At 52.8% G+C, this 26,858-nt stretch overlaps 3 protein-coding genes across 3 annotated transcripts; all 3 read right to left on the bottom strand.

The window, feature by feature from the left end:
• Positions 1–770: 770 nt before the first annotated feature.
• Positions 771–2,139, bottom strand: LOC128063883 (free fatty acid receptor 3-like). The gene is made up of 2 exons (XM_052656710.1): positions 2,028–2,139; positions 771–1,756 (listed from the first exon to the last, which is right to left on the bottom strand). Exons 1-2 carry the CDS (start codon positions 2,137–2,139, stop codon positions 771–773), a joined length of 1,098 nt encoding a protein of 365 aa, XP_052512670.1.
• A 3,633-nt stretch (positions 2,140–5,772) lies between these two features.
• FFAR1 (free fatty acid receptor 1) lies at positions 5,773–6,675 on the bottom strand. Its single transcript, XM_052656674.1, has one exon. The coding sequence runs from the start codon at positions 6,673–6,675 to the stop codon at positions 5,773–5,775; it is 903 nt and encodes a 300-aa protein (XP_052512634.1).
• A 5,203-nt stretch (positions 6,676–11,878) lies between these two features.
• CD22 (CD22 molecule) lies at positions 11,879–24,923 on the bottom strand. Its single transcript, XM_052656452.1, has 14 exons — positions 24,912–24,923; positions 22,762–22,927; positions 21,741–22,121; positions 19,861–20,154; positions 17,994–18,254; positions 17,581–17,844; positions 16,217–16,471; positions 15,747–16,010; positions 15,402–15,665; positions 13,505–13,601; positions 13,274–13,349; positions 12,760–12,884; positions 12,319–12,403; positions 11,879–12,010 (listed from the first exon to the last, which is right to left on the bottom strand). The coding sequence occupies exons 1-14, from the start codon at positions 24,921–24,923 to the stop codon at positions 11,879–11,881; spliced, it is 2,676 nt and encodes an 891-aa protein (XP_052512412.1).
• Positions 24,924–26,858: the final 1,935 nt, after the last annotated feature.

Here is a 26,858-nt window from a genome sequence, read left to right as displayed (position 1 = left end):
AGATAGGTTAGTTATTGTTCTTATTCTCCCAGCTCCAGTCCTCTCTCAGCATCCAAGCATCTTGTTGTCCCTCCTTTTCTTTCAGAGTCTAGGTGTTTTATCCTTCCATCCATCAATTCCACCTAAGATACACTCACATATACCAATCACATGGACCATTAAAAAAAAAAAAACAGGTTAAGAAAAAAAAAATTCTCTTTTGCTTGCCACCAAATTTATTAAGGTAATGTTCCTTTGCCATTTTTCATAAATGTCCCTGAAGATCTGAAATTATTGAACAGTGGAAACTTTCTGGAAAATCCACATGTGGCAGCAGGGTGCTCCCTCCCACCTGGAGTCCTGTGTCCCTACCCCCACCAGCTTTGTCAGTAGTTCTGAAGGATATATTCTTCCTGTCTTCTGTCCCAAGTCACTGGGCAGCTCCCTGGGCCCCTGAACACTGCTCTCAGCTCCTCTTCTACCTTCAGCAAAGTTCAGGAGCTGGCCTGCTGCCATGGGAAGCTCCTTTTTTCTCCATAGCTCTTCCTCACCTTGACCACTTCCTGCGCACGTCAGGGGTTGGGAAGGGAGGGCAACATGTGGTGAGATCAGGAGCTGGGCTTGGGCACACCCTGAGGAAGGCGGGGTGCCTGCTCTGCCCCGGATGGTGCCAGTCCCTGGTCTGCCTCTTCAGGGTCCTGCCTGACTTGAGCTTGGAACTGCCCCGGGGATTATCCCCCTTGCAGCCCAGTCCACCTGCCACCAGCTCCAGAGCGCCCACCTAGAGTCCGCTAGCTGGCCTCTATATTGAACAGCTCTTGCGGTGGCCCCTCTCCCTCACTCTTCTTCGAGGTGATGCCATTCTCCTGCCGCCAAGGGCCCCAGGACCCAGTCAGCCGTCCCAGCAATTCCTGGAAGTCAGCTTGGAATCCAGATGATGAGAAATAGTAGACGAGGGGGTCGAAGCAGGAATTCAGGGTGCTGAGGAGCAGCACGTAACTTCTCCACGTGGGGCTTTTACCCTGGATGTAGCCCACGATGTGGGACACGTTGTAGGGCCCAAAGCAGACGAGGAAGTTGAGCAACGTGGCGGCCGCCAGCCCTGCCACTCTCTTCCGACGGCGATGGCTTGCTCCCCTCCCGAGTATGTAGACCAGGCGGCTGTAGCAGTAGCTGCTGATAAACAGGGGCACCCCAAAGAGGACCACTGCCATCTCTAGCCGGACAGGCAGGAGAAGGGCCAGCTGATCCTCCCGGAACTCCAGGTAGCAGGTCCCGTTGATACCCTGGCTAGGGGAGGAGTCCCCTGAGAATTCGATGACGTAGACCACGCTGCAGTGAGCAGCGGCCAGGAGCCAGCAGGCCCCACTGACCAGGCCAGCCTGCCCCGGCCTCGGCCGAGTCTTGTACCAAAGCGGGTAGGCCACACTCAGGAAGCGCTCTGTGCTCACAGCTGCCAGGAAGAGGGACGTGAGATAGATGGTGGTGAAGAAGAGGAACCTGGAGAAGGGGCAGAAGACGAAGGGCAGGGACCAGTGCATGGCACTGGCCGCCTCCACCATGCGGAACGGCAGGAAGAGCAACAGGACCAGGTCCGAGAGGGTGAGGTTTAGCAAGAGCACGTCCACGGCCACCGGGCGGCGCCGCAGCTTGCCCACGAAGATCGCCAGGGCCATCAGGTTGAGGGGGAGCCCCACGAGGAAGGTGAAGAGGTACACGGAGAAGAAGAGCCAGTGATTGCCGAGGAAGAAGGAGCGGTCTGGGCTGGTCATGGCCACTAGTGAGAGAGAGAGAGAGAGAGAGAGAGAGACGGAGATGGAAGCCCAGGTGGGGGTCTTGCACCATCTGCTTCCCAGCTGTCGGCCGGGAACACCCCCACCCCCAATCCCTCACGCTTTCCAGCAGGGAAAAGCCTGCCTCTCTTCCTGGTCACACCCGGGCTCCTGCCCCTTCCCTGTCCCTCTCTTCCTGGTCGCCTCCTGTCTCCTGTTCCCTCTCCCTGAGCGCCAAGGTGCCCTCCACAGAGCCCCTAAGGACCCCGTGCTCACCTGCTGCTTTGAGACCCCGAGGGCTCTGCCGCTCAACACCTTGCCAGCTCCTCCAGATCAAGTCCGGTGAGCTATTATCTGGCAGAAGTGATAAAAACCTGGCAGTGCCCATGACGTCACTCGCTGGAGAGCAACGGCACAAAAGATGCCTTTAGCTCCGTTAGCAGCGCCGCCGGGCCAGTATGCAAAATGAGGAACAAATTCCACGACTGCCTGCATGCCTTGCTCCTCCGCGGCCTCGCAGGGGATGTGCAGACTTTGTCTTCTCCCTGATCCCCCACTTGAATTTTATCTGCTCCTCTAGAATGGCACTCCTCCAGTTTGCCTTGTAAGGGCAGGAAGTGTGACACAGTCATGCAGAGCCTGGGCTCTGGATCCAGGCTGGGGTTCAATGCTAGCCCTGTCACTTGCTAGCTTCATGACTTGGGGCCAGTGACTTAAGCCCTCTGTGCCTCTGCTTTCTCATCCATATAGAACAGGATCATCAGAATACCAGTCTCATAGGCTTATTGTGTAAAGTGTTAGTTAATAACCTGTCAAAGGCTAAGTTAAGTGTGGTGAGCACTGAACAGATGTCAGTTGCCCTCACCCCACTTCCTGCAGTGGGCTTGTCTCTGGGCTGATAGTAATATTAATGTTGGCAGCGATGATGGAAACAAGTACCTTTTAGGGGCCACATAATGCATAGCAGGGGCTTCCCTGGTGGCTCAGTGGTGAAGAATCTGCCTGCCAAGCAGGAGATGCAGGTTTGATCCCAGAGTGGGGAAGATCCCCTGGAGAAGGGAATGGCAGCCCACTCCAGTATTCTTGCCTGGAGAATCCCCATGGACAGAGGAGCCTGGTGGGCCACAGTGCATGGGGTTGCCAATAGTCGGACACAGCTGAGTGACTGACACTAACTATTGACTTAAGAGAAATGAAAGCATATATCCACACAGAGACTTGCTCATAAATGTTCATAAGAATATTAGTCATAATAACCAAAAAGTGGAAACATTACCTGGTGTCTATCAGCTAGTGAATGGATAAACCATGTGGCATAGCCAGACAGTGGAATACTATTTGGCAACAAAAAGGAGGGAAACACCTGGGCATGCTGTAGCGTGGATGCCCCTAAAAACGTGCTGGGTGAGACAAGCCAGACATAGAAGACCATGTAGGTTTCCATTTTTATGAAATGCCCAGAGTAGGCAGATCTGTAGAGACAGAAAGTAGATGACTGGTTGCCTGGGGACTGAGAGTGGAAGTGGGTTAACTGTAAGTGAGCATGAGAGTTATTCCATTTTTATCAAAAAATGTCCTAGATTGCTTGATAGTGACAGTTGCACCCCTTGGTAAATGTGCTAAAAATCACAGGATGGTACGCTTAAGATGGGTGCATTTTATGATATGTAAATTTTATCTCAAATAGGCCGTTAGAAATCGGGCAGAGAACCAAACAAAGTTTTTGCTGTTGTGGGGCTTACATTTGGTGGGAGGGGGTGTCCTTGAGAGGGACTGAGGAGGGGGACAATAATAAAGACACAAATAATACCGAGGCCTAGAGCCCCCAGAGGAAACAGTGCAAGCACAGGGAATGGGGGTACACAGGTGGGCCTTCCGGGGCCACTGGTAGCAGGTTCACGGCACAAGGGGCGAGGATAACCAGAGGATGCTGGGGGCGGGCTCTGCGGGGCTGCAGGGAGGAGCTGAAATCTCCCCTAAGTGGAAGAGGTACCAGTAACCGGAAGAGGTGGCCCAGCAGCAGCACGTCCTCTGGTGCAGTGGGAGGGAGCGTAGTTGTCACTTTATGGGAGGGTCACCTGTGCTGGAGTTCAGGCTTTGACCAAGATTCTCTGGTGTCCCCACTGCACAGAGAGCAAACTTGTCTCTGGCTTCAGTGGAGCCTCTGGCCAGTGACTGCACTTCTCTGGCCTGTTTCCGTACTTGTTTGTTATTGCTGTTGTTTAGTCGCTAAGTCATGTTGAACTCTTTGCAGCCTCATGGACTGTAGCCCACCAGGCTGCTCTGTCCATGGGATTGTCCAGGCAAGAGTAGTGGAGTGGGCTGCCATTGCCTACTCCATGGGGTTTTCCCGACCCAGGGATTGTTCCCGCGTCTCCTGCATTGGCATGCAGACTCTTAACCACTGAGCCACCAGGAAAGCCCTCCATCTTTATAAACAGGGGTAATAAAACTGTCTTTGGAGGGCTGTTACAAGCATTCACTCACTCAGCAAATATTTACTGCAAGCCTACTATGTGCTTGGCTCTTTTCTAATTGCTGGGTTATATCAGCAAATGAAACAAGAATTCTTGCCCTTGTAGACATTTGTTTTTCTTGGCCACACAAAGTAGCATACAAGATCTTAGTTCCCTGACCAGGGAATCCAATGCATTCCCCTTGTAGCGAAAGCAGAGTCTTAACCTCTGGACCATTAGGGAAGTTCCCCCTTGTAGACATTTAAGCATGAAAAGATAACTTGTGCAAACCACAAGTGCAAGTCAGGCACGTAGCTACCAGTTTTTTGCTTCTGCGTGTTCACATCTTTGTCATCATTAGAGGAATAAGTCTGCTCCCTACACCTCGTCTCAGAGCAGACACCCACGCGTGTGTCTCTCTCTGCCGCTGTCCTCTGCCCTCTCTCTTGGGTTCAGGGTGTTACCACTCACCTTCACAAAAGGGACCACAAATAGAGGCATACCCCGATACCCCTAAGTTTTCTAGATGCACCCTGACCTTTCGGGGTCCTCCTCAAAACATCACTTTTTATGTCCACCGCTCCATTGCTGTAAGGCCTTGGGCAAATTTCTTAATCCCAAGAAATGAAGATGATGATCATACCTGGTTGCAGGACCAGAGCAAACTCCTGCAGCGCCTTAGTGCAAATTAGGAAAAGGCCCTCCCTGCGGAGCACAGCCCTGCACCAGGGAGCGTGCACTGCCCGACGAAGTGGGTAGTGTCTTTGTTCAAATTAGAGTAAGTCACTCCTTCTCCTGGGTGGGAGCAGCCCCACACCAGGCACGTGGCTTGGTGAGCAAAGCGCAGTCTAGAACTCAGTCGGCATTTGCCCCTTTGCCTGACTCCCTTGTGCAGTGAGCTGCGTGCCCATCTGTACAGCAGCTGCACGGCTAAATCAAAGGACTGTGGGAGGATGAAATGAGACAACGCTTGCAAAACTCTTGACATGGTGACTGTCACGTATATTTGTTCGCGACTATTTCCAGTGCTGCTAGTATTTTCCCTTCTCCCTACCCAAGCATCTGTTGCCTACCAGCTTCCTGTTCACAGTTCTAATGCTGCCCCCTTGTGAACCCTAGAGGGCATCACAGTGTCATGGTCTTGCCTCCTGCTGCTTCTTGAGAAATTTAAATGTACATTCCTAGGAAATGATTTTGGAGTAACATCTCCCCAAGCGCACCATCAGAGTGGCAGTGCCTCTGGGTTAGAAGCAAACGTCCTCCTCCTCCACATGGCACGCTGGCAGTCGGGGCAGTCAGGATTCGAGGAGACGAGAGACAGGGGAGGTGGGAAGTCCTGTGTGCCCAGGGCAGCTTACCTTCCTCTTGCCATCCGGCTCCAGGCCTCCATCCTTCTCTCTGACTGCAATACTCTCTTCTTCTAGGCTCAGTTCTCCCCACAAATGGCTCCAGGGATGCTCCCAGGTGAGGCCGCCCCGCCGTTCCTTGAAAGTGGCCCTCGCCAGGAGCCTGGAGAAGCAGCCAGGCTCTCCTGCTCCCTGCCCCTTTTCCCCCAGCAGCAGCTACTATTTCTGGGATGCCCCTGTTTTTGTTTTTGCCACACAGACTGTCCCCCGGCCAGGGCGCCCTCCCAAGTAGCCGGTCACCAAAGGGTTGAGCACCACGCTCCAAGCACCTGTGATGAGCCCCAGCTGCCGCCACTGGCCTCCGATATTGGGGTGCAGGAAGCCAGCCACGTTGGAGGCGTTGTAGGGTCCTAAGCAGAGCAGCAGCGTGAGCAGGGCCCCGCCGGCCACCCAGGCCGCCTTTAGCTTCCGTCTGTGGCTCAGGCCCGAGCGGGCCAGTGCCCGGAGGCAGCCCACGTAGCAGAAGGCCGTGATGACCAGTGGCAGAAAGAAGAGCAGAAGCGAGAGGCTGAAGCGAGCAGGGCCCGCCGATGCCGGGTCCCAGGCCTCCAGGCAGATCGGGGAGCCATTGACTGGCGTGCTGATGCCCAGGGAGCTGGTGGAATTGTCCAGCCATCCCCCCGGGGCCTCCAGCCCAAAGACCAGCCCCAGGTGACAGAGGACAATGGCCCATATGGCCACACACACACCCCAGGAGTAGAGCGGCCTCCGGGCAGCTTGGTAGCCCAAGGGGAAGGCAGCTCCGAGGTAGCGGCCGACACTCAGGGCGGCCAGGAAGCCCCCGCCCGCATAGAGCGGAGCGAAGTGGACCAGGGCAAAGGCAGGACACAGGAGGGCCGGCAGGGGCCAGGCGCCCCCAGCCAGGGCCTCCACCGCCTTCAGGGGCAGAGAGGTTGCCAGCAGGAGATCAGAGCAGCCCAGGTGGAGGGCATAGACCAGGCTAGGGGTGAGGCGCAGCCGGGCGTGGGACACAGCGCCGGCGATGGCCAGGGTGTTGAGTGGAAAGCCCAGCACGAAGGCAGCCACATAGAGGGCAAAGGAGAGCTGCGGGGGCAGGTCCATGGGACCCCTTGTGCGCCCCACTCACTCCCTGATCTCAGATCTCCCGGGACCAGGGAATGGGGGCTCCTGGAGTCACAGACTGGTCTGGTCTCAGCACCGCTCAGGGCACTAGAAGCCGTCTAGTGAGACTGGTGGAGAGATGGACGCCCCACAGAGGGAGGTGGCAGCTCTTTAGCAGTCTAGCCTGGATTCGAGCAGAGACCACTCGCTGTCAGCCCTCTGCTTTCTCTCCACCACGTGCCCCCTTAAAATGGAGCGAGCGATCGCTGGTAACAGGCGGGAGATGGGACACAGGTGAGCAGGTCCCAGGAGAGGCAAGACCTCCTGATTCCTGAGCCTCTGGGAAAACAAAGGGTGGAGAGAGTTCAGAACCAGAGTTAAGCCCGAGAGGATGTTTTTCTCAGGAGAGGAATCTAGACTCCTGTGTTCATGCCCCTTTCCCAATTCCCTGGAAAGAGAGGGCCCTGCGCCCCTCTAGCAGGCAGTGTGGGTCCGGTGGCAACTCCCAGTTGAGGGAAGGAGAAGTTAGGGTATGGGGAAGGTGAAGACTGTGGCCATGGGCAGGAGAAGAGGGTCGCCTGAGGAGAGTCCAGGGGTAAGCCAAGTCCCCTCGGTGTAGGGGAATGACTTTAGCTGACTTCAGGTGTTCCCCCTGAGCGGGGGCATCTGGGGTTCTGGACAATCATTCTTGCAGGGATCTGGGGAATCATTCTTATGGGGAGAGAAGCCACAGAAAGAGGGACTCACCTCCTGGTGCTGCCAGATGTCTGAGGCTCAGGAGTCCCCTGAGGGAGGGCAGCCAGGATGGGCAGTGAGCCGGAAGGGAGGGAAGGGCGGGGTGGCAGGGCCATTAGCCTGAAGCACTCACAGCCTGGATGAGCAGCTAATGGACCATCTCTGAAGGAGGTGAGGGTCCAGGGTGATGCGAACACAGGAAGGGGAGAGGTTTGAGGTGTGGTCTTTCGTTGGGTGGAGGGAGGTGTGCCTGGCCAGCACCTTTAAAGAGCAGGGTGGGTGGGGTACAACCAGCACACAGTTTTATTCCGCCCCACCGCCAACAGTCCGTTCAAACCTGCCCTGGGGGCTAAGTCTTCTCTACTCTTGGACGGGCTCGTGGGCAGGGCCAGGCTCACTCTCAGAGACTAAAACAGTCCTTCTGGTCACCATAGTACCTCCACTTGGCATGCAGTAGGTGGGGCAATGTGGGGTAATGAGACCATCATGCCTAGCTGGAGCTTCCGCTCTCCGCGTACCTGATAACAGGCCTTGGACGCCCCCGTCCTCCTCCTCCTCCTCTCCCCTCTGGCCTGATGACTGTGGCTGGGTTTTTTCATATTTATATTTCTTTTTTCTAAATTTATTTGGCTGTGCTGGATTTTAGTTGCAGCATGTGGGATCTAGTTCCCTGACCAGGGTTTGAACCTGGGTCCCCTGCATTGGGAGCATGGAGTCTTAGCCACTGGACCACAAAGGAATCCCCCGACAGTGGTTACTGACCCTCCCCGTGTCAGCAGGCATAGGAGGAGGAGAGACCAGGAACAGGCACAGTTGAGATGGACGGCACTGAAGTACCAGCTGGTGGTCTGCCCTGCCCCTCTCTGAGCTGCACTGATGGTAGAGGGGACCCCTCCTGGGGGCACTTGTAGGGATGCTGGGTGGCGCATGCCTCCATCTGGCTGCTTACCTTTCGTCTCAGCCTCTGGGAACTCGGTCGTTCACCTCCTTGTTGGTGTCATCCTCCCTACGTGCCTGCTTAGTCATTTCAGTCATGTCCGACTCTTCACAACCCCATGGACCGTAGCCCACCAGGCTCCTCTGTCTATGGGATTCTCCAGGCAAGAATACTGGAATGGGGAACTTCCTGACCTGGGGATCGGACTCGCATCTCACTGCATCTCCTGCGTTACAGATGGGCTCTTTCACCCACTGAGCCACCTGGGAAGCCCCATCCTCCCTAAGTGAGATTTAAATGGCCCCAGGCTGTCTCTGTGGTCCTGTCTCTCTGTCTCTGACTAAACAGGTGTCTGTCTATCCATCTGCCTCTCTCCTGCATGAGACTGACAATACGGCCTCTCTGGACTTCAGCTTTCTTGGGCGTGTGTGTCAGTCACCAGGCCACTATGTCCTCCCCGAATTCCACGTCACCCTGAATAAGCTTCTCCGAGTGGCTCCCTGGAAGTGCTGCCCATCTGGCTTCAAGTGCGGGCAGCATGAGATTCTCAGCAATCCACAGCTCCCTCCAAAGAAATGGTCATATCTCCCTTTGAATCTCAGGTTCTCCATCACCTCCCTTCCAAGTCCTGCATATGTCATCCAGCACCTCCCCTGGGATATAGAAGAACTCACTACCTGCTGTTTAGGGTTTCGTCTTTTGGAAACACTCAGAAATGGACAGGGCTGGGGAAAAAACTCGATGAAAGTGCCATTTTAACCTGTTGTGATGAGTGTTTGGGAGATGAACAAAGCTGGGTGCCAAGAGAGACAGCGGGTTTTCAAGCTCTTCTCCACTGGCTCTCAGTTCAGGTGTCTGCCAAGCATCACAGAGAAGCCCTTGGTCCCTGCATCCTGTGGGCTCTGCCTCTGCTCCAGCCCTTCTGCTGTCATTTTGTGTTGTTTATTCTGAGCACGTGAAACTCTGCAACATCAGATTTGCCAACTTCTCTGCTAAAATGTACGGCTTCCCTGGTGGCTCAGTGGTAAAGAATCTTCCTGCCAATGCAGGAGATGCAGGTTCCATCCCTGGGTCAGGAAGATCTCCTGGAGAAGGAAATGGCAACCCACTCCAGTATTCTTGCCTGGAGAATCCCATGGACAGAGGAGCCTGGCGAGCTATAGTTCATGGGGTCCCAAAAGAGTCAGACATGGCTTAGCGACTAAACGGCAACAACTGCTAGAATGTTGGCCAGTGAGGGCGAAGCTAGCTGTCTGCTCTGTCCACTGCTTGTTGCATACACAGCAGGGACTCACTGAGTCGGATGAATGGTCTGTTGTCTGGGCTCCGGGAGGACGGTGAGGTCTGGGGCTGGATGCGGGGCTGCGTGTGTTCTGGCCCCAGGGCTGCCCAGTCTCTGCTGTGCACATCTCAGTGGGGCCTGATGACAGCTACATCTCTTGGGCAGCTGGTCATGAAGTAGGTTGATATCAGCAGCCAGGCATGGGGACAGGATGGAAATCACCTGCTGGTTGCCAGGGAACCCCGTGCCAGGCCTCCTCAGGCTGCCTCCAGCCCCTTGGGCGTCAAAAACCCTCTGGGCAGCTAGACCAAAGACCCCTAAGTTAGGACCGTGTTCTATCTTTTTTTTGGTATCCCAATAACTGGGTCTGTGGTAAATGGTTGAGTGGGTTCAGTGATTCTGGTTCCCAAGCCCTTCTCCTCTCATTTCAACAGTCCTCAAAGCCTTCTCTAAAAAAGCATATGGTGCTCACAAGAGGTTAACCGGAAGTTCCCTGGAAATCCAGTGGTTAAGACTCAGCACTTTCACTGTGAGGGCCCCAGAACTGAGATGCCCCAAGCCACATGGTGTGCCCAAAAAAAGAAAGAAAAAAGGGGAAGAAGTCAAACTAGGGATAAGAAGTTTGATGGGGAAATCAGCGCCCCACTCCTCGGGTATCCCAAGGACAACCTTGCAGAGAGCATCTGGTGTTGGGCAGTGGGGAATGTTGGGGGCAGGAAAGGAAAGTGATGTCTTCAGAACACCCACCACAGGCCAGGAATTTGCTGGGCATCTTGCTGATTGATGAACCACGCCTTACTGCCCCGAAGGAGAATGGGCTTTGGCCCCTTGGGAGAAGTGGAACCGGTAGAGAGAGAACAGACGGAGAAGCAGAGGGCAAGTCAGCCAGGAACCGTACTAGAAAACGAGTGGGGGTAAATGAAGGTAGAAAGGGTGAGAGGTCCCTCCAGGTCTTCGAAAAGCCATGCAGCTGTGGGTTGCGAAAGAACTCAGCAGGGCCACTTTTTGAGAAGTGCTGTGAGCAATGAGTTGGCTTCCCCTTTTCACAGTCTTCAAGAGATGCAAATCAGATAGAAATTTGATTCTTAGGGACTTTTGGCTGCTGTGTTAGCCTTCTTATAATATGACATAAGACTATAGCTCATTTCCTATCTCGAACCACCTGCATCTTCTTTTTAACAGATGAAGAAACTGAGGCTCAGAGAAGCCGGTGAACTCTGCCCAAGCTCACTTGGCTGGTCAAGTGGAAGAGTCGAGACCCAGACTCTGTCTTGTGATGCCAGTGGACTCTCGGCAACCAGGAGATGGGCTCTCCAGTCTGGTGATTTGATCATGACCTTTCCCTTCTTCCCAAGCCCCAGGATGCCTGTCCCACCTCCCTGTCCCCACTCGCACTCTGCAGACTGGAAATCACTCACTGGCTGCTTGATGCCATATCTGAGTCAGGTTTATTGTGCAGCTCTGTGTCTGTTACATATGTATCCACACCGGTGTACGTCTCAGACCCCGAGACCTCCAAGGGCAGGGGCCGCAGCAGCATAATCCTCTCTGTGGAATGCCTCCTAGAGGAGGAACTGGCCCAGGGCAGTGCCTCTCTCTACCTCGTTTATGTTCCTCATTTCCTGGGCTTTGTCCCAGAGGCAAAAATTAGGCATTATATTAGTGAGTGCAGGTATCAGAGCAGGGGTCGCTTGTCAACGGAATGGGATGAGAGAGAAATAAAAATAATGACCAGCTGATCCCAGCGGGGACACAGCCATCTAGGGGATGGGGTTTGGGAGGGGGCAGATGGTGGCTCAGACGGTAAAGGTTTGGCCTGCAATGCAGCAGACCCAGGTTCAATCCCTGGTTTGGGAAGATCCCCTGGAGGAGGGCATGGCAACCCACTCCAGTACTGTTGCCCGGAGAATCCCATGGACAGAGGAGCCTGGCGGGCTACCGTCCATGGGGTCACAAAGAGCTGGACATGACTGAGCGACTAACAGACCACACACACACAGGTGGTGACAGATGGCTGGGGAGGGCCAGGGGGAAGATTTGTACAGTTCAGGGTAGGTATGTAGATGAGCCGCTGAGAGGAAAGGACCAAGAATGAACACTTTGGCAGGTTACCAGTGCTAAGAAGGGAGACTGTGTCTGGGCCACGTACAAAGTTCTCTGCACCAGCTGGGCTGCAGTAACCTTGCATGTGTGCGTGCATGTGTATAACGCCCCAGCAGAGCAGCAGGGGCTGAGAAGGTTTTGGCCCATCAGTGCTTGAGGGTCACGTATTCCACTCCTTCCTGGGCCAGGGCCCGCTTCCCATTCCCAAAATGGACCAGCTCCGAGTAATGAATGCCCTCATCGTCTAGGACCTCCGGAGTCACGTTCTCATAGTCGGCCTGAGGAAGCCACAGTGTGGTGAGCAGCTTCCCACTGTCCAATCCCACTGTCCCTTCCCTCCTGGCTCCCCCTACCCCCACCCCAGGGTCCCAAGGGCCCAGGACGAAGCCCTCTTGTCTGGAAACTGGATGCAGTTGACCTCTCTAACTGGGAGGTGCCTGCCCAGGCTCTGACCATGCCGGGGCCTGGGCAGCCCTCCCGCGCCCAGCCTCTGCCACCACGGAGCCCACCGGGTCCTTCCCGTCTGGGACGCAGGGGCGAGGCCAGGTTCCCCCTCCCCCCGCCTCCCACAGCCCTGCCCTCTTACCACTTGACTGTTCTGCACCACAGCATAGGTGACCCTGTCGTCCCTGCTTGGGGGAATTTCCCGCATCTCTGAGCTCCCTGCGTCTCTGAGAGGGAAGGCAGATAGATAACCACAGGTGAAGACTTTTGCATGCAATTTGCTCCTTTTTCCAATTCCCCCAGCCCCTAAGAGCACCCCCAGCCTCTCAGCCCCCTGTGTGTGATGCCCAGTGTTCATAGCAGGAGCTCAGGTGTCCACTGAGTGAACGTATGTGTGTCTTTCATGAAGCCTCAACCTTGGTGAGGGAGACTGGCCCTTGCTTGAAGGCATAGATCCAGTTCCCTAGCCCATTCTCCAGGGGGTCGTTACAGAGCTGGAATGAGAAGATGAAGCAAAGAGGAAGGCAGGACAGGAGCCCTACCCCCATGTCCCTCCCAGGGCGCGGGTGTCACCCCCTGGTACCTAAGTCTCTGCGTGTCAGTCTCGCCAAGAGGAAAGCTCAAGGTAGCATAGCTGACTGTATCTTCCATCACCGGGTTGTAGCACCCCAGGGAGTGGGGGCGTTCAGCTTGGGGGGTCCTTCTAGCCTGAAAGAGAGACAAAATTTCAGCTCTTATCACTGCTCTCCCCATCCTAGCTCCCCCACCCACCCCCACAGTACTCTATCACCCATGTCCACTGTGTTTCTTTTTAAAGATTTTTTTTTATGTGGACCATTTTTTTAAAGCCTTTATTGAATTTGTTACAATATTACTTTTGTCTTCGGTTTCGGTTTGTTGGTCCTGTGGCACGTGGAATCCTAGCTACCTGACCAAGGATGGAACCCAACATGCCCTGCATTGGAAGGCAAAGTCTTAACCACTGGACCGCCAGGAAAGTTCTTTTTTATTTTTTAATTGACACATAGTTGATTTTCCACTTTGCTTCTTTCTTGACTTCAAGACCTGCCCTGCATTCCCTCTTTCTGCCCTCCTACCTTTATATTCCTCACAAAGAAGCTCTGTCCACCGGAACTTTCCTGAAGGCCCTGCTGTCTCTGAATCCTCTTCCAACTGAGAAATAAAGACGTGATCAGGGAGGATGAAGGGCCTGGGGAGAGCGCCCTGAGGACCCAGCACGCTGGGGGCTGCAAGGCTGTGTGAGCAAGGACCCACTCACTGGGATGCGGGAGGCAAAGCAAAGGAGTCGGGTGGTAGGAGGCACTCACTTCCGCTGAAGCTTGACTCCCCAGATGGCCAGAAGGAAGATGGCCAGGCAGAACCCCACTCCCAAGGCCGCACGCCGGCTGATGGTGGCAGCACTGTCTGATGGAGAAGGGAGGTACGTCAGTTGATGACACAGCCTCAGTCGGGGAGCAGGCCTGCTCCACGCTTTGCCTGGGAGGTATCCTCGGCTTCTCTCTGCGAGGCCACTGTCCTTCTAGCCTGCAAAACTCCTCCATGCCCCAGGCATGTGACTCAGAATAAGAGGGAGAAGCCAGCCCTGCCCTCTGGACATCTCATTAGGAGGGAAGTGCAATCGGTTTTCAAGAGGAGCGCCTGCTTTGTGACAGACTCAGGCACACGAAGAGCACCCAACCCTCATAAATGGTAGTGTCTCATCAGAAGGCCTCTTGAGTGTGAGTGTGTGCTCAGTCGCTTCAGTTGTGTCCGACTCTTTGCGACCCCATGGACTGTAGCCCTCCAGGCTCCTCTGTCCATGGGATTCTCCAGGCAAGAATACTGGAGTGGGTTGCCATGCCCTCCTCCAGGGGATATTCCTGACCCTGCATTGGCAGGTGGGTTCTTTACCACTAGTGCCACCTGGGAAGCCCCAAGGGCCACTTGGCTTTACTTAAAATCACTTGTCCTTCAACCCAGCAAGTCCAGGCAGGAACCTAGCCTACCATTGTCCCTGTGGGTGTGCCCAGAGCAGGAGACTGTGCCCAGCCTTGAGGAGGGCACTGGGCACATAGTTTAGCAACGTTGCACCCTGAGGAAAGGAGGCAGGTCTCAGGGTGTCTGCAGAGGGGAGGCCTAGGGAACGTGGTGTTAAGTTACTTTTCTGAATGACACAGTGAGGTTGGCTCCCTTTAGCACCAGCTTTACATGGTGATGGTCCTCTACATTTAAAGTCCTGGCTTCAATCACTAATCTGAGAAAAACACAATAAGTAAATATTCCCCACTGTGTTTGCAGACTCTTCAGACACCTGTTTATGCACAAATCTAGAACAATCTCCAAATGCTGTTATTACATGGAAAGTGAAAGTGTTAGCCGCTCAGTCGTCTCCGACTTTTTGCAACCCCACAGACTGTAGCCTGCCAGGCTCCTCTGTCCATGGAATTCTCCAGGCAGGGGTACTGGAGTGGGTTGCCATTCCCTTCTCCCGGGGGTCTTCCCGACCCAGGGATCAAACCCTGGTCTCCAGCACTGTAGGCAGATTCTTTACCATCTGAGCCACTAGGGAAGCCCCCATTACGTGAAGAAAGGAAAATTCAAGGCAATGTGTGAGCTCTTCCAAAGTCTAAGTAACAAAGAAGAGTGTATGGACCCAGGTCTCTAGAGGCCTATTGTGCATGAACAGAATATTTCTGCAAGGAGACATACCCAGCCAACAGCAAAAGCCTTGAGGGAGGAGAGGAGGCAGAGTTCTCAGGGAGCAAGAGAGAAGTGACTGTCCTTTCACTGTTTACCCTTCCATCCTGATTCTTTTCTTTCTTTCTTTTTTTTTTTTTACCATGTACTTACATTGTCTTAAAGGAAAAAAACACTGCTAAAAAAAAAAATCAAAAGATAGAAACAAGCAGCCTTTCAAGTGTTAGACAAAGAGGGAGAGGCAGAGAGAGGGAGCCAAGAGGAGCTCAGGGTGTCTGGAAGGAGGGAGGTAGGCAGAGAGGGAGTCCTCCTTGAGTCTGGAGACACTGAGCAGGAGAAGGAAGGTGGAAGAGCTGTGTGTGGAGCAGGGGCCTCTGAGCGCAGGGTTCCCCACACCCCCGTCCGCCCCCTGCAGGAGAGGGAGGGTGCGCAGGGCAGGATCAGAGATGTGATCTGAACACACAGCAGCACAGCCGAGGAGGAAGCCCCAGGAGTGGCCAGGGCCAGAGAAGAAGGAGGGGGCCTTACAGTAGACAGTGAGGGTGGTCGGGGGCGACTGGCTCTGGCCCAGACGGTTGGTCCCCCGGCACCAGTAGCTGCCTGCGTGCTGCAGCTTCACCGGCTCCAGCCTCAGCATCTGGCCGTAATGGTGGAGGTCTTGGTTATTCCCATCAAACCAGTTGTAGTGGGAGGTGGGAGGGTTGGCGTCGCTCTCGCAGGTCAGGACTGCCGTCTTCCCCTCCACCACGCCGTCTTTCGGGCTGATGGACACACGCAGCCTTCTGGGAGCATCTACAGGACAAGCAAAGTCAGGATTCAGGTCACTGGTCCTCTGCCCATCTCTGCCATCTGCCTCCAGCTCCAGCCACTCACACATCACTCGGAGCTCAAGGGCCTCAGATGAGGTCTGTCCTATGGAGTTGTTGACCAAGCAGTGGTAGGTTGCCGAATCTTCTGGAGAGATGGGGTCAAAGGTAAGTGTCTTCCCTGCCTTCAGAAGAAGGCTTCCATCTTTCTTCCAGAAGACGTGGACGTCCGCGGGACGGCTACTTGAGAACTCACACTGGAGGAGGATCCGCTTCCCAGATCGAATCTCTGTATGAGGGCTGATCTGGATGCTGACGTCCTTGGGGGCATCTGGAAAGCAAGGGCCTTAGGCTGACCTCTGGGATCCCTTTCCCTCCTCCTGTCCCCAAGACTCCCTCTCCCCTTGGCTCCGAGGCCTGACTCTCATCCCTCAGTTCTCTGTGAGGACTGTGGTCCAGGCTTCGGGCTCCTCACTCTTAGAACCCTGTTATCCCGGCTGGGCCACCCCCCAGTTCCCGCGGGCCTGGGGCACTCACAGAGGACGTTCAGGTTGACGGAGGGAGACCACGAACACCACTGGTTACAGGCTTCGCATTTGACTGGCTGTGCGTCCCAGGCGACTTTTCGAATCGTCAGCTTCTGTGATGTCTGGTCCTGGGAGCCTGGACTGTTCCAGTTATATCGAGTAACTCTGGGGTTACTGGAATTGAAGGTGCAGGACAGGGTCACACTGTCTCCTTCTCGAATTGGTGTGGGGTTTTGAATCACCGTGGTGACCCCCTTGGGGGGATCTGGGAGAAAACCAGAGAGATGGATGAAGAAAAGATAGCTCCCTCTAATATCAGTATCTGTTCCTTCCGGCTTCCTCTCTGCTCTCCCCATGCCCTGCACTGACACAGTTTGTCAGTTAGCTGAGGGAAGGCTTGTGCTTCCCGCTTGCGCGGGCCATTTGGCCCGATTGTGGTTTGAGATAGGATGTTGCAGTGGTTAAGAGGACAGCTCTGGGCAGAGTACGTACGTATGGTGCTGAGCAAGGAGGGGCTGCTGTTTGTGGATCTCTGCATGGGTCTGGGAGCTGTCAAGGCTTGGTCATATAGCAAGGGCGTTCATTCAAAAAAGAAAAAGCATAGCTCTGGAGCCAGACTGCTGGATCCTGCCACTTGGAGGCTTGCAGACCTCAGTTTACTCATCTGTCAAATGGGGTCCTGTGAGTAGCTAACCTTGTGGAACCATTGTGAGGACGGAGTGAGAGGAGGCCATTAGAGCCCCATGGCAAGTGGTAAACACATTGCTGCCACTAATGTAAACCATATCCGTTGTCTAGATTCCAGGATTTGGGTATCCAGCGTATTTGAAGGAAATGGCAACCCACTCCAGTATCCTTGGCCTGGAAAATCTCATGTACAGCGGAGCCTGGTGGGCTGCAGTGGAGCCTGGTGGGCTGCAGTTGTTCATGGGGTCACAAAGAGTCGGGCACGACTGAGCGATTAACACTAACACTAACATGATACCCCAGGGTCCAAGGATCAAATATAGGGACTCTCTGTCCTGGGCTCTGCTCAGTACCAAGACTCACTGGTGCTAAACAGGGCCAGATGACAGAGAGGTAACAAGGCATTTTTCCCCAGGTCTCAAAAACTTCGGACCCCTCCAGGGACTCAGTCGCTGCATAGCGATGCCAAGTCTCTGTGTCCCTCATGGGACCCTGGTAGCTTGCCGTTCATTCAGTCAACAAACATCTGCTGAGCACCTCCCATGAGCCAGGCCCTGTTTTGTTGCTAAGGGCATGACTGTGAACTATAGCACAACACCCGCCTCCCAGAAGCTAATCTGTCGGAAGCCCCTGATTTCTGCTTGCTGTCCCTTCTCGGACTCTTCTATTTCCTCTGCGACTACTCACACTGGACGTCCAAGTCAGCTTCCTGGTCAACAGATCCAGGCCCAAGACTATTTTCTGCCAAGCAGGAGTACTTCCCAGCATGCTTGACGAGGACTTGAGGGATCTGGAAGGTCCTGCCGTTCTTTCCAGGCATTTCTTGCTTATTGAAATACCAGGTGTAATTCACTGGAGGAGGATTGGCTGCTGACATACAAGCCAGCTCTACCGTAACTCCTTCTTTAATGGACGAGGGGGAGAGCTGAACCCTGGAAGGTTCTGGAGCATCTGGAAGAAGGGGCCGAGGTGGGGGGTGGGGTGAGCAGAGGCCTCTGTGGGTCCCCTCCTGAGGGCCTGGGTGGGTCCCCTCCTGAAGGCTTGGGTGGCACCCCTGCTGACTCCCAGCCTGCCCCTTTTGCAGCTCCCGGGAGGCTCACAGTGCACCTGGAGATCCACCGCATCTGACTGTCTTGGGCCCACATCATTGGAGGCCTGGCACGTGTACTGCCCGCTCATCGTCCTGGTCACTTCGGGCAGAGTGAGTGTTGTCCCCTGCTCCTCCAGCTGAGTCCCGTCCTTGAACCAGGACACACTCCAGTGCGGCGGGTTGCTGGTGACCTGGCACCTCATGGTCACAGACTCTCCCTCTGTGACGGTGGCTTCCTCGGGGCTGACCTGGATCTCCAACTTTGGTGCGTCTGGAGGAGCAGAGGACAGCGCAGGAGGGTTAGGGAATTTTCCGAGGGTGTTAAGTGCTGAGAAGCTGCAGCCCCTTAATTCTGATAAAGTAGCAGGCTACATAGAGTGGGCTGAGAGTCTGGCGCCACTCCTTGTTGCCCTTGTCAACAAAGGTGGGCTGGTCCAAGCACCAGGGGACTGTCACAGCCTCCCGACTCATCTCTCTGCTCCCCCCAAGCCCAGTCCCCCAGCTCTGGTCTCGGCCAGCAGCCAGCAGCATTCCCAGGAGGGCCCATCAGAGCTTGCCACTGCCCTGCTTGAAGCCGTTCGCTGGATTCCACACTTAGAGAAAAACCCAAACCCCTCCCTGCAGCCCCTGAGATCTAGCATCCCAGTCCCTCTCAGCCTTCCTTTCCTACCATTGGGCCCCTTGGACACAGTCCAGGGGCCCCTTGCTCTGATGCAGACATGCCAGGTTCCTACCTCAAGGTCTTGGACTTGTTCTTCCCTCTCCCTGGGTTGCTCTTCTCACAGAGATACTGTGTGCCCGCCTCAGTCCCTCCCTTCACTGAGTCTCAGCTTGAGTTAAGCCTCCACCCCTCACTCTCTCTGTCCTAGCCCTGATTTCCTTTTACTTTCTCTCTTTTTAAATATTTACTTATTTGGCTGAGTTGGGACTTAGCTGCAGGACAGGGTCATTGTTGCATCTTGTGGGACCTTCCGTTGCAGCACAGACTCTAGTTGTGGATCATGGACTTTCTAGTTTTGGCACATGAGTTTAGTTGCTCTCCAGCACGTGGGATCTTAGCTCCCTGACTAGAAACTGAACCTGTGCCCCCTGCATTGCAAGGCAGAGTCTTAACCACTGGATCACCAAGGGGGTCCCTATTTTTTCTTAACTACACTTAGCACCACCTAAAATTATGTCCTGTATTCCCCTGATTATCTATTTGCTCTCCTATCCCCCACTGCAATGCTAGTGCCACGTGGGCAAGAACTTTGCTCACTGCTCTATGCCTGGCAGCCATAATACGGCTTAGCACCGAGTAGGTTCACAATAAATATTTATTGAATGAATGAGTGAGGCTCCAATAATGATGTGAAAAAATTCTTCATCCCATCCCCCCAAGGGAACAAAAAACCCTTAGCCAGGTGATCCCCAAACCATGTCATGGCTTGAGGATAGATTAAATTATTTTACTCTGTTTGGCGTGCACGCATGCTCAGTAGCTTTAGTCGTGTACAACTCTTTGTGACCCCATGGACTGTAACCTGTCAGGCTCCTCTGTCCAGGGGGATTCTCCAAGTAAGAATTCTGGAGTGGATTGTCATGCCCTCCCGCAGGAGATCTTCCTGACCCAGGGATCAAACCTGCATCTCTTGTGTCTCCTGCTTTACCACGAGTGCCACCTGGGAAGCAGACACTAACATGAATCCATGCCCTGAAACACCAGCGCTGATGATGGGAAGAACAGAGCGGGTGCCGAAGCTCTGCCTGGACCATTCTCATCTGCGAGTGCCCACAGACCCATCACGCTTCCTTCTCTGAGCTTCCCATGCCCCTTTGAGGGGGTGAAGAGATGACAGGACCCTCGTCCCTCCCACAGGAGCGTCGGGGAGACTCACGCTTCACTTCCAGCAACACCGTTTTCTCCGAGAGTACCCGCTGTTTCATGGGGTCCCAGAGCTGGCAGGTCAGGTTCTTGCCATCATGAGTCCACTTGGGCTGGAAACTGAGGCGGCTCTGGGTGGTGACCATATCAGGGGAGAGGTTGGTATAGGTGGTCACAGACCCCTCCAGGGACCACTGCAAATGGATCTGGTAATCACGGCAGGCGAAATTCAGCGAGCAGGTGACAGTGACTTCCTGGTCCTCGTAGATTTCCTGACGGAGCTCTATGTGGGGTTGAGGAGCCCTCTCTGCAAAAGAGCAGGGACTCAGTGGGAGGAGAGGGTGGGGGATTTGAGAGAGTAGCGCTGAAACATATACACTGCCATGTGTAAAGCAGATAACAGTGTGTGTTTGGTGTGTGAAGCAGGGCACCCACAGCAATGCTCTTTGTACAACCTGGGTGGATAGGGTGGGGAGGCAGGTGAAAGTGGGGTTCAGGATGGAGGGGACACCTGTATACCTGTGACTGATTCATACTGATGTATGGCAAAAACCATCACAGTATTATAAAGTAATTATTCTCCAATTAAACAAATAAATTTTAAATAATAAATAAAATAAATATTAATCTTATCTAAAAACATCTTCATAGAAAATCCAAAATAATGTTCGATCATATTCCAGGCTACTGTAGCCCAGCCATTGTGAAGTGAAGTCGCTCAGTTGTGTCCGACTCTTTGCGAGCCCACCAGGCTCCTCAATCCATGGAATTCTCCAGGCAAGAATACTGGAGTGGGTTGCCATTTCCTTCTCCAGGGAATCTTCCCGACCCAGGGATTGAACCTGGGTCTCCCTCATTACAGGCAGATGCTTTACTGTCTGAGCCACCAGGGAAGCCCCAGCCGTATCTACACACAGATTAGCCGTCACAGGAGTGACAGGTGGAGGCGCTGCAGTTCTTTCTGTGCTGATGTAAATGTTCTAGAATTGACTGTGGTAATGGTTGAACATGTCTATAAATACACTAACAAATACTGAACTGAACACTTTTAGTAGGTGAGTTGTATTAGACTTTTCTCAATAAAACTGTTTTTAAAATAAGAAAAACAAAAAGAGCAGGGACCACGCTGGAAGCCTGAGAGATGGACCCACTTTAGACACCCTGCCCCAAGTAACCCATCAGGAATCCCCGGCCACTCCGTCCACCTCTGTCTCTGGGCCCGCCTTTCTCTGCTCAGCCGAAATACCCTCTGAAAGGGCTTGTGAAAGCTGATCCTCCTTAGGAACTGTGTCTTACGGTTTATGCTTGCTTCAGTCGCACGCCCTGGTGTTTGCCTTCTCAGTGTTGACTCTCCTTTAGTGGAGAGGCCTGTTTTGCAGCCAGTCTCCGCTGTCCCCGGGGCTGGGCCATCCTCATATTGTGGCATCTCTCACCCCAAACATAGGGCTGCACGGAACCACCCACCAAATCCACAGGCTATGGAACAGAGTGAGCATGCCGCCTGGGGTGGGGGCCCCACACCTGTGTTTTGTTCATACCCTATCCGTATGTCAGGTAGCCGCATAGGGCTAGTTAGAATTAATCCCTCACATTAACACATTGGGAGGTTTCCCTTGAAAATTCAGATCTCCATGTTTTCTGGAAAAATCAGGCAACCCAGAAGCCAGATTCTAGAATGTACAGGAGCTGAGTGGCAGGCAGTCTGCTCAAGGAGGGGTGAAGGCCCACACTCCAGTTTGCCATGGGCACCACGGGGTCCTGGTGCCTCCCTGGTCTCTCTGGCATCCTCGTCTGGCCTCTGCAGGCAGCACAGTTTGTGATCGTTCCCAGGAGTCGGATGTTGCCCCACCTTCCTCCTTGCTGAGACAAAGGGACCCATCCTCAGGGCCTTACCAGAGATATTGAGGGCTAGAGACTCCATCCATTTCTCAAGCCCCGCTGTCACCCTCAGCCCCAGAAGGCCGCTGTCATTGACCTTGACAGGATTGATGAGGAGGGTACAGTTGTTTCTGCTGTTTCCCAGGAACCGTACCCTTTCCTGACTGGGGGTAGGCTCCTTGGCTTTCAGGTTCTTATTATAGAGGATGGTCCCCTTGTAGTGCTTGGCCTCCTTGTCATACGTAAAATTGTGGTACACAGTCAGGTTATCTAGCGTGTGTCCACCACCTTTGAGCCAATTGTATGTGCAAGGGATCCAGACGCAGGCTCCATCCCAGGCATAGAGGGTCTCAGGATGCTTAAACTTCCAGGTTGAGTCAGAGAAAGCCAAGTATTCTGGAACCCACCAAAGTGAACAGAAAACATTAGTGAGGGACACTGAGAACTTTCAAAGGAATAAAGAATTTCCCCTGAAGAGACAGGGAGGGAGAGGGAGAGGTGTGTGTACACACACACACACACACATATGAGCTTCCCTGGTGGCTCAGATGGTAAAGAATCTGCCTGCAATGCAGGAGACCCAGATTCAATCCCTAGGTTGGGAAGAGCCCCTGGATATGCACGTGCATGCGTCCTAAGTCGCTTCAGTCGGGTCTGACTCCTTGAGACCCTATGGACTACAGCCTGCCAGGCTCCTCTATGGGGATCCTCCAGGTAAGAATACTGGAGGGAGTTGTCATGCCCTCCTCCAGGGCATCTTCCAACCCAGGGATCGAACCCGCGGCTCATATGTCTCCTGCCTTGGCAAGCATGTTCTTTACCACTAACGCCACCTTGGAAGCCCAAACACAAGCACACACACAGATATGTATATATATATATACATATATATATATATATACACACCCACACACGCACACACACTGCCTGTCCCCACCCTGCCCCACATTTACTCTTCTCTTCCCCTGTCTTTCCTCCTCCTCCGGCTTCCACCATCAGCCCAGACCCAAGGACCCACCGAGACTGCCATCCTTACCGAGAAGCAGGAGCGAGGGACCAAGGAGATGCATGGTGCTGTGTCTAGGCAGGAGCCTGGGCCAGGAAGAGTTTGTCTTTGAGCCACCTGGTCGCTGACATCTTCCAGACAGCTCTTCTTGCGCACATATGCCAACCCCTTTTCCCTGATCCCCGGAGGACAGTGACTGGTTGCACAGCAGGATAGGGAATTCCAGAAGCTCATGGGCCTTTTCGGGATACACCATGCCTCTCCCATCAGCCCAACACCACGTAGGACTAGCATTTCTTCCTTGCTTCCAACCATCCATCCATCCAATCAATCATCTATCCAAACGTCTATAAACTTGCTGGCTAGCTCTCAAGCTTTGAGTGGCACCAAACTGCTGAGCACCTCAAATGTCAGGCCCTAGGTGACTTGGAGCTTACCTTGGGGCAACCAGGGAAGGGTTTCACATAGGAAAGAGACAGGGCCAAACTCTGATTTTAAAGACCAGGAAAACAACAACAACAACAACTCTAAAGCCAGTCATTAAGCATGATGCCAGGAGAGCATTTAGATGGATCTGAGAGGACTCAGGAGAATGTGGTCCAAGGGACCATTCAGAGCACCACCCCCCTGCCCCATACCCTGGGTTCGGTAGGAAACAAATCAACCAGGTATTGACACCGGCCTTGAGTAAAGGCCATGCCTATCTCAGTTCCAGTCAGGTGGGAATGTGGGCCCAGTACTGCCCTATCTTCTACTGTTTTAAAAGCTGCAAGAAGCCAAAATTTCGTGTCTTGCTTTGAAACAAAACAAAACAAATAAACACCATGCTGGTCAAACAAAACCTGTCTGTGGGCTAGAGGTGGTCCAAGGGCCACCCATGTGCAACCACTGCCTGTGTGTGTGTGCACACACGCAATGAGCTGGACAGCTAACTCACTAGACTTTTACACAGAGTTACATTTACATAGAGTTAAATTTAAGTCCCAATTTGCATGGTTGCACCCTTCAGGCCTGTCCCTGGGGGGGGTAGGTCACCAGGACAGGCCAACAGAGTGTGTCTCCTGTCTCAGCCCAGACCTTCGTCTCCTTCCCACCCCCTCCCTGCCCAGCCAACAGTTCCCACACATCAGCACCCCTGCCCCCAGCCGCTCTGGCTGTTTATCTCCTCCGGTTGTGTGGCTTAGGCTAAGGACTGTTGGGTGTCCACAACCAGCATGGGGAAAGCTAGGCTGCCGGCTGAAAGTAACAAGAAGTCTTGTTCCTAGGCCCAGAAGTCATGCTGGTCTGGCCCCAGGCATGGATGGGGTAGACACTCCATGCAGGGACCATACAGCTCTGCAGGTGTTAATCACATTACACAGAAAAAAGTCTTTAAGGTCAAAAGCTGGATTAAAAAATGTGAAATGGAATTCTTCAGCGTAGACCTTTTCAGGCCCTTTAACCAGCTGTATAGGCCTTGTGCATTCCCCAGCATGGAGCTTAGAGTACAGCACAAGGCCCCAGCTTCTTTAGCCAGGGGAACTATTTTACACGCTTTAGTCCCAGGGTCAGTATTCCAAGGGATGCACTTTGGGCCCCCTTTGGGTTTCCACAAGGGCCGTGGCCAGGGCCAGCGTCCATTCCTCGTGGCAAAGACTAGCCTCCAGGGGTTGGGCAAGAGTACCCCTCTGCCAGCAGCCACCAGTCACACCCTCATTGGGGACCCGCTGGAGGATACCAGGCCAGTGGGAGAGGGGCGCTTCTCAGAGCAGGGCTGTATGCTTATCCCCATGGAGCTTCAGGCGGTCTCTGGGGCACAAAGTGTGGGCCCCAGGCCTGCGATTGGAAGGCTGCTGAGGTGGGATAGCGCAGGGAGGCTGGGGACAGTCGGCCCTGTGCGCAAAGGCTCCAGACATGTGCTCTGCTCAACACCAGCCCACATAGAGCCTCGCAGGACCTCAGAGCTGGCCTCCCTGGGTCTGCTATCCCCTCCTGGGCACTCCGTGAGGGCAGGGAACCCTCCTGCTCTCAGATGACTTGCCAGAAAGATGCTCAAAGACAGGGGACTGCCACCTGTTGTCATACTGGCAGGAGAAGGGAAGAGAGTCCCCACTGTGCTCCCAGCCCCCGAATTGTGCCAGCTTTCAGCGGCTGCTCCATGTGTGCTTGTCTAATGCAAAAAAGAACAAAATAGTTTTTACCTGTTTCCTCATGTGTCTTTCCTCTTCGGGGACCCTGGCAGCATCTAAGAGTGAAAGGGGAAGCACAGCGGAGTCGCCAGTGACCTATTTTCACTCTTCTTGGCCACGCCCCCGGCCCCAGCTCCTTGTGACAGCAAGGCCACTTCTGGGTATTTCTCTGAAGGAAATACAACCCTAACTCGAAAGGATATTGGCACCTCAATGTTCCCTGCAGACATGGAAGCAACCTGCATGTTCATCAATGGAAGTGTGGATAAAGAATATGTACACAAAGGAATATTTTTCAGCCATGAAAGAAGAGTATCTTGCCATTTGCTACCACATGGATGGGACTGGAGGGAATTACCCTAAGTGAAATAAGTCAGAGAAAGACAAATACCGTATGATCTCACTTACAGGTGGAATCTTTACTGAAAACGAACCCATAGATACAAAGAACAGTTTGGTGGTTGCCAGAGGCAGGGAGTAGGGGGTGGGCAAAAGGGGTAGAAGTGGGTTAAAGGTACAAATTTCTGGTTATAAAATAAATAAATCAATCCTAGGGATGTAAGTTACAGCATGGTGACTATAGTTACTATTGCTGTATTGTGTATTTGACAGTTGCGAAGAGAGTAAATCTTAAAAGTTCTCATCACAAGAAGAAAAATAGTAGCTATTTATGCTGATGAATGTTAACCAGACTTATTGTAGTGATTGTTTTGCAGTAGATATAAATATTGAATCATTACATTCCACACCTGAAACTAACATAATGTTATATGTTGATTATATCTCAATTTTAAAAAGAAAATAGGAGTGGCTATAATACAGGTGGCTCCGTGGTAAAGAATCTGCCTGCAATTCAGGAGGCCCAGGTTCAACGCCTGGGTCAGGAAGATTCCCTGGTGGAGGGCATGCCTACCCACTCCAGTATTCTTGCCTGGAGAATCCCACGGACCAAGGAACCTGGTGGGTTGTAGTCCATAGGGTCGCACAGGGTTGGACACAACTGAAGCCTTCTAAGCAGCAACAGCATAGTAGATTTCAGAACAAAGAAAATGATCCAAGACAGAGAAGGATATTATGCAATAAGGAAAGGGTTGATTCACCAAAACATAGCACTCTAAATGTGTAAGCACCAAACAACAGAGCTAAAGACTGTGTGAAGCAAAATCCAATAGAAGTGAAAGAATAGACAATCCACAGTTATAGTTGGAAACTTCAACACTCATCCTCAACAACTGATAGGAGAGCGAGACAAAAACAGCAAAGGACAATACCATCAACCAGCAACATCATCAACAAACAGTATCTAGCTGACATTCGCTGACTACTACTCCACCCAAAAACAACAAAATACACGTTATTTCCAAGGAAGCATAGAATGTATACCAAGATCAACCAAATTTAGGGCCATAAAACAAGCCTCAAAAAATTTGAAAGAATTGAAATCACATACAGTATATGCTTTAACCACAATGGAATCAAACTAGAAATAAAAAACAGAAGCATCCGCAAACACCTGAAAACCAAACAGCGCACTTCTAAATAGCCTATGGATCAAAGGGAACATCTCAGGGGAAATTTAATAATACATTGAACTGAAAGAAAATGAAAATAGAGCCTATCACACTTTGTGGGACACAGCTAAAACACAAGGGAGAAATTTATGGCACTGAATGTTTTCATTAAAAAAGTAAGTCTTGAGAGTTCCCTGGTAGTCTGGTGGTTAGGACTTGGTACTTTCACTGTAAAGAGCCAGGGTTTAATTCCTGGTTGGGGAATTAAGTTCCTGCAAGCCAAAAAAAAAAAAAAAAAGTAAGCCTCAAATCAATAACATAAGATTCCATCTCTAGAAACTAGACAAATAAGAGCAAAACAAATCTAAAACAGGCATAAGGAAAGAGATAATAAATATAAAAGCAGAAATCAATGAAATTGAAAATAGAAAAATAATAGAGGAAATAA

The sequence above is a fragment of the Budorcas taxicolor genome, chromosome 18 (genome assembly GCF_023091745.1).
Source record: "Budorcas taxicolor isolate Tak-1 chromosome 18, Takin1.1, whole genome shotgun sequence".
Lineage (NCBI taxonomy): Eukaryota > Metazoa > Chordata > Mammalia > Artiodactyla > Bovidae > Budorcas > Budorcas taxicolor.
Note: the sequence above shows the minus strand (reverse complement) of the source record. Positions and strands in the feature narration are given on the sequence as shown.

Bases quoted from the DNA above. Each gene is read 5' to 3' on its own strand.
- LOC128063883 (XM_052656710.1), bottom strand. From the start codon at position 2,139: ATGGGCACTGCCAGGTTTTTATCACTTCTGCCAGATAATAGCTCACCG. The intron at 1,757-2,027 runs GTGAGCACGGGG...CTCTCTCACTAG, and splicing joins TCGGGGTCTCAAAGCAGCAG to TGGCCATGACCAGCCCAGAC.
- FFAR1 (XM_052656674.1), bottom strand. From the start codon at position 6,675: ATGGACCTGCCCCCGCAGCTCTCCTTTGCCCTCTATGTGGCTGCCTTC.
- CD22 (XM_052656452.1), bottom strand. The intron at 13,350-13,504 runs GTGAGTGCCTCC...TTTATTTCTCAG, and splicing joins GGAGTCAAGCTTCAGCGGAA to TTGGAAGAGGATTCAGAGAC. The intron at 12,885-13,273 runs GTAGGAGGGCAG...TCTCTCTTTCAG, and splicing joins TCTTTGTGAGGAATATAAAG to GCTAGAAGGACCCCCCAAGC.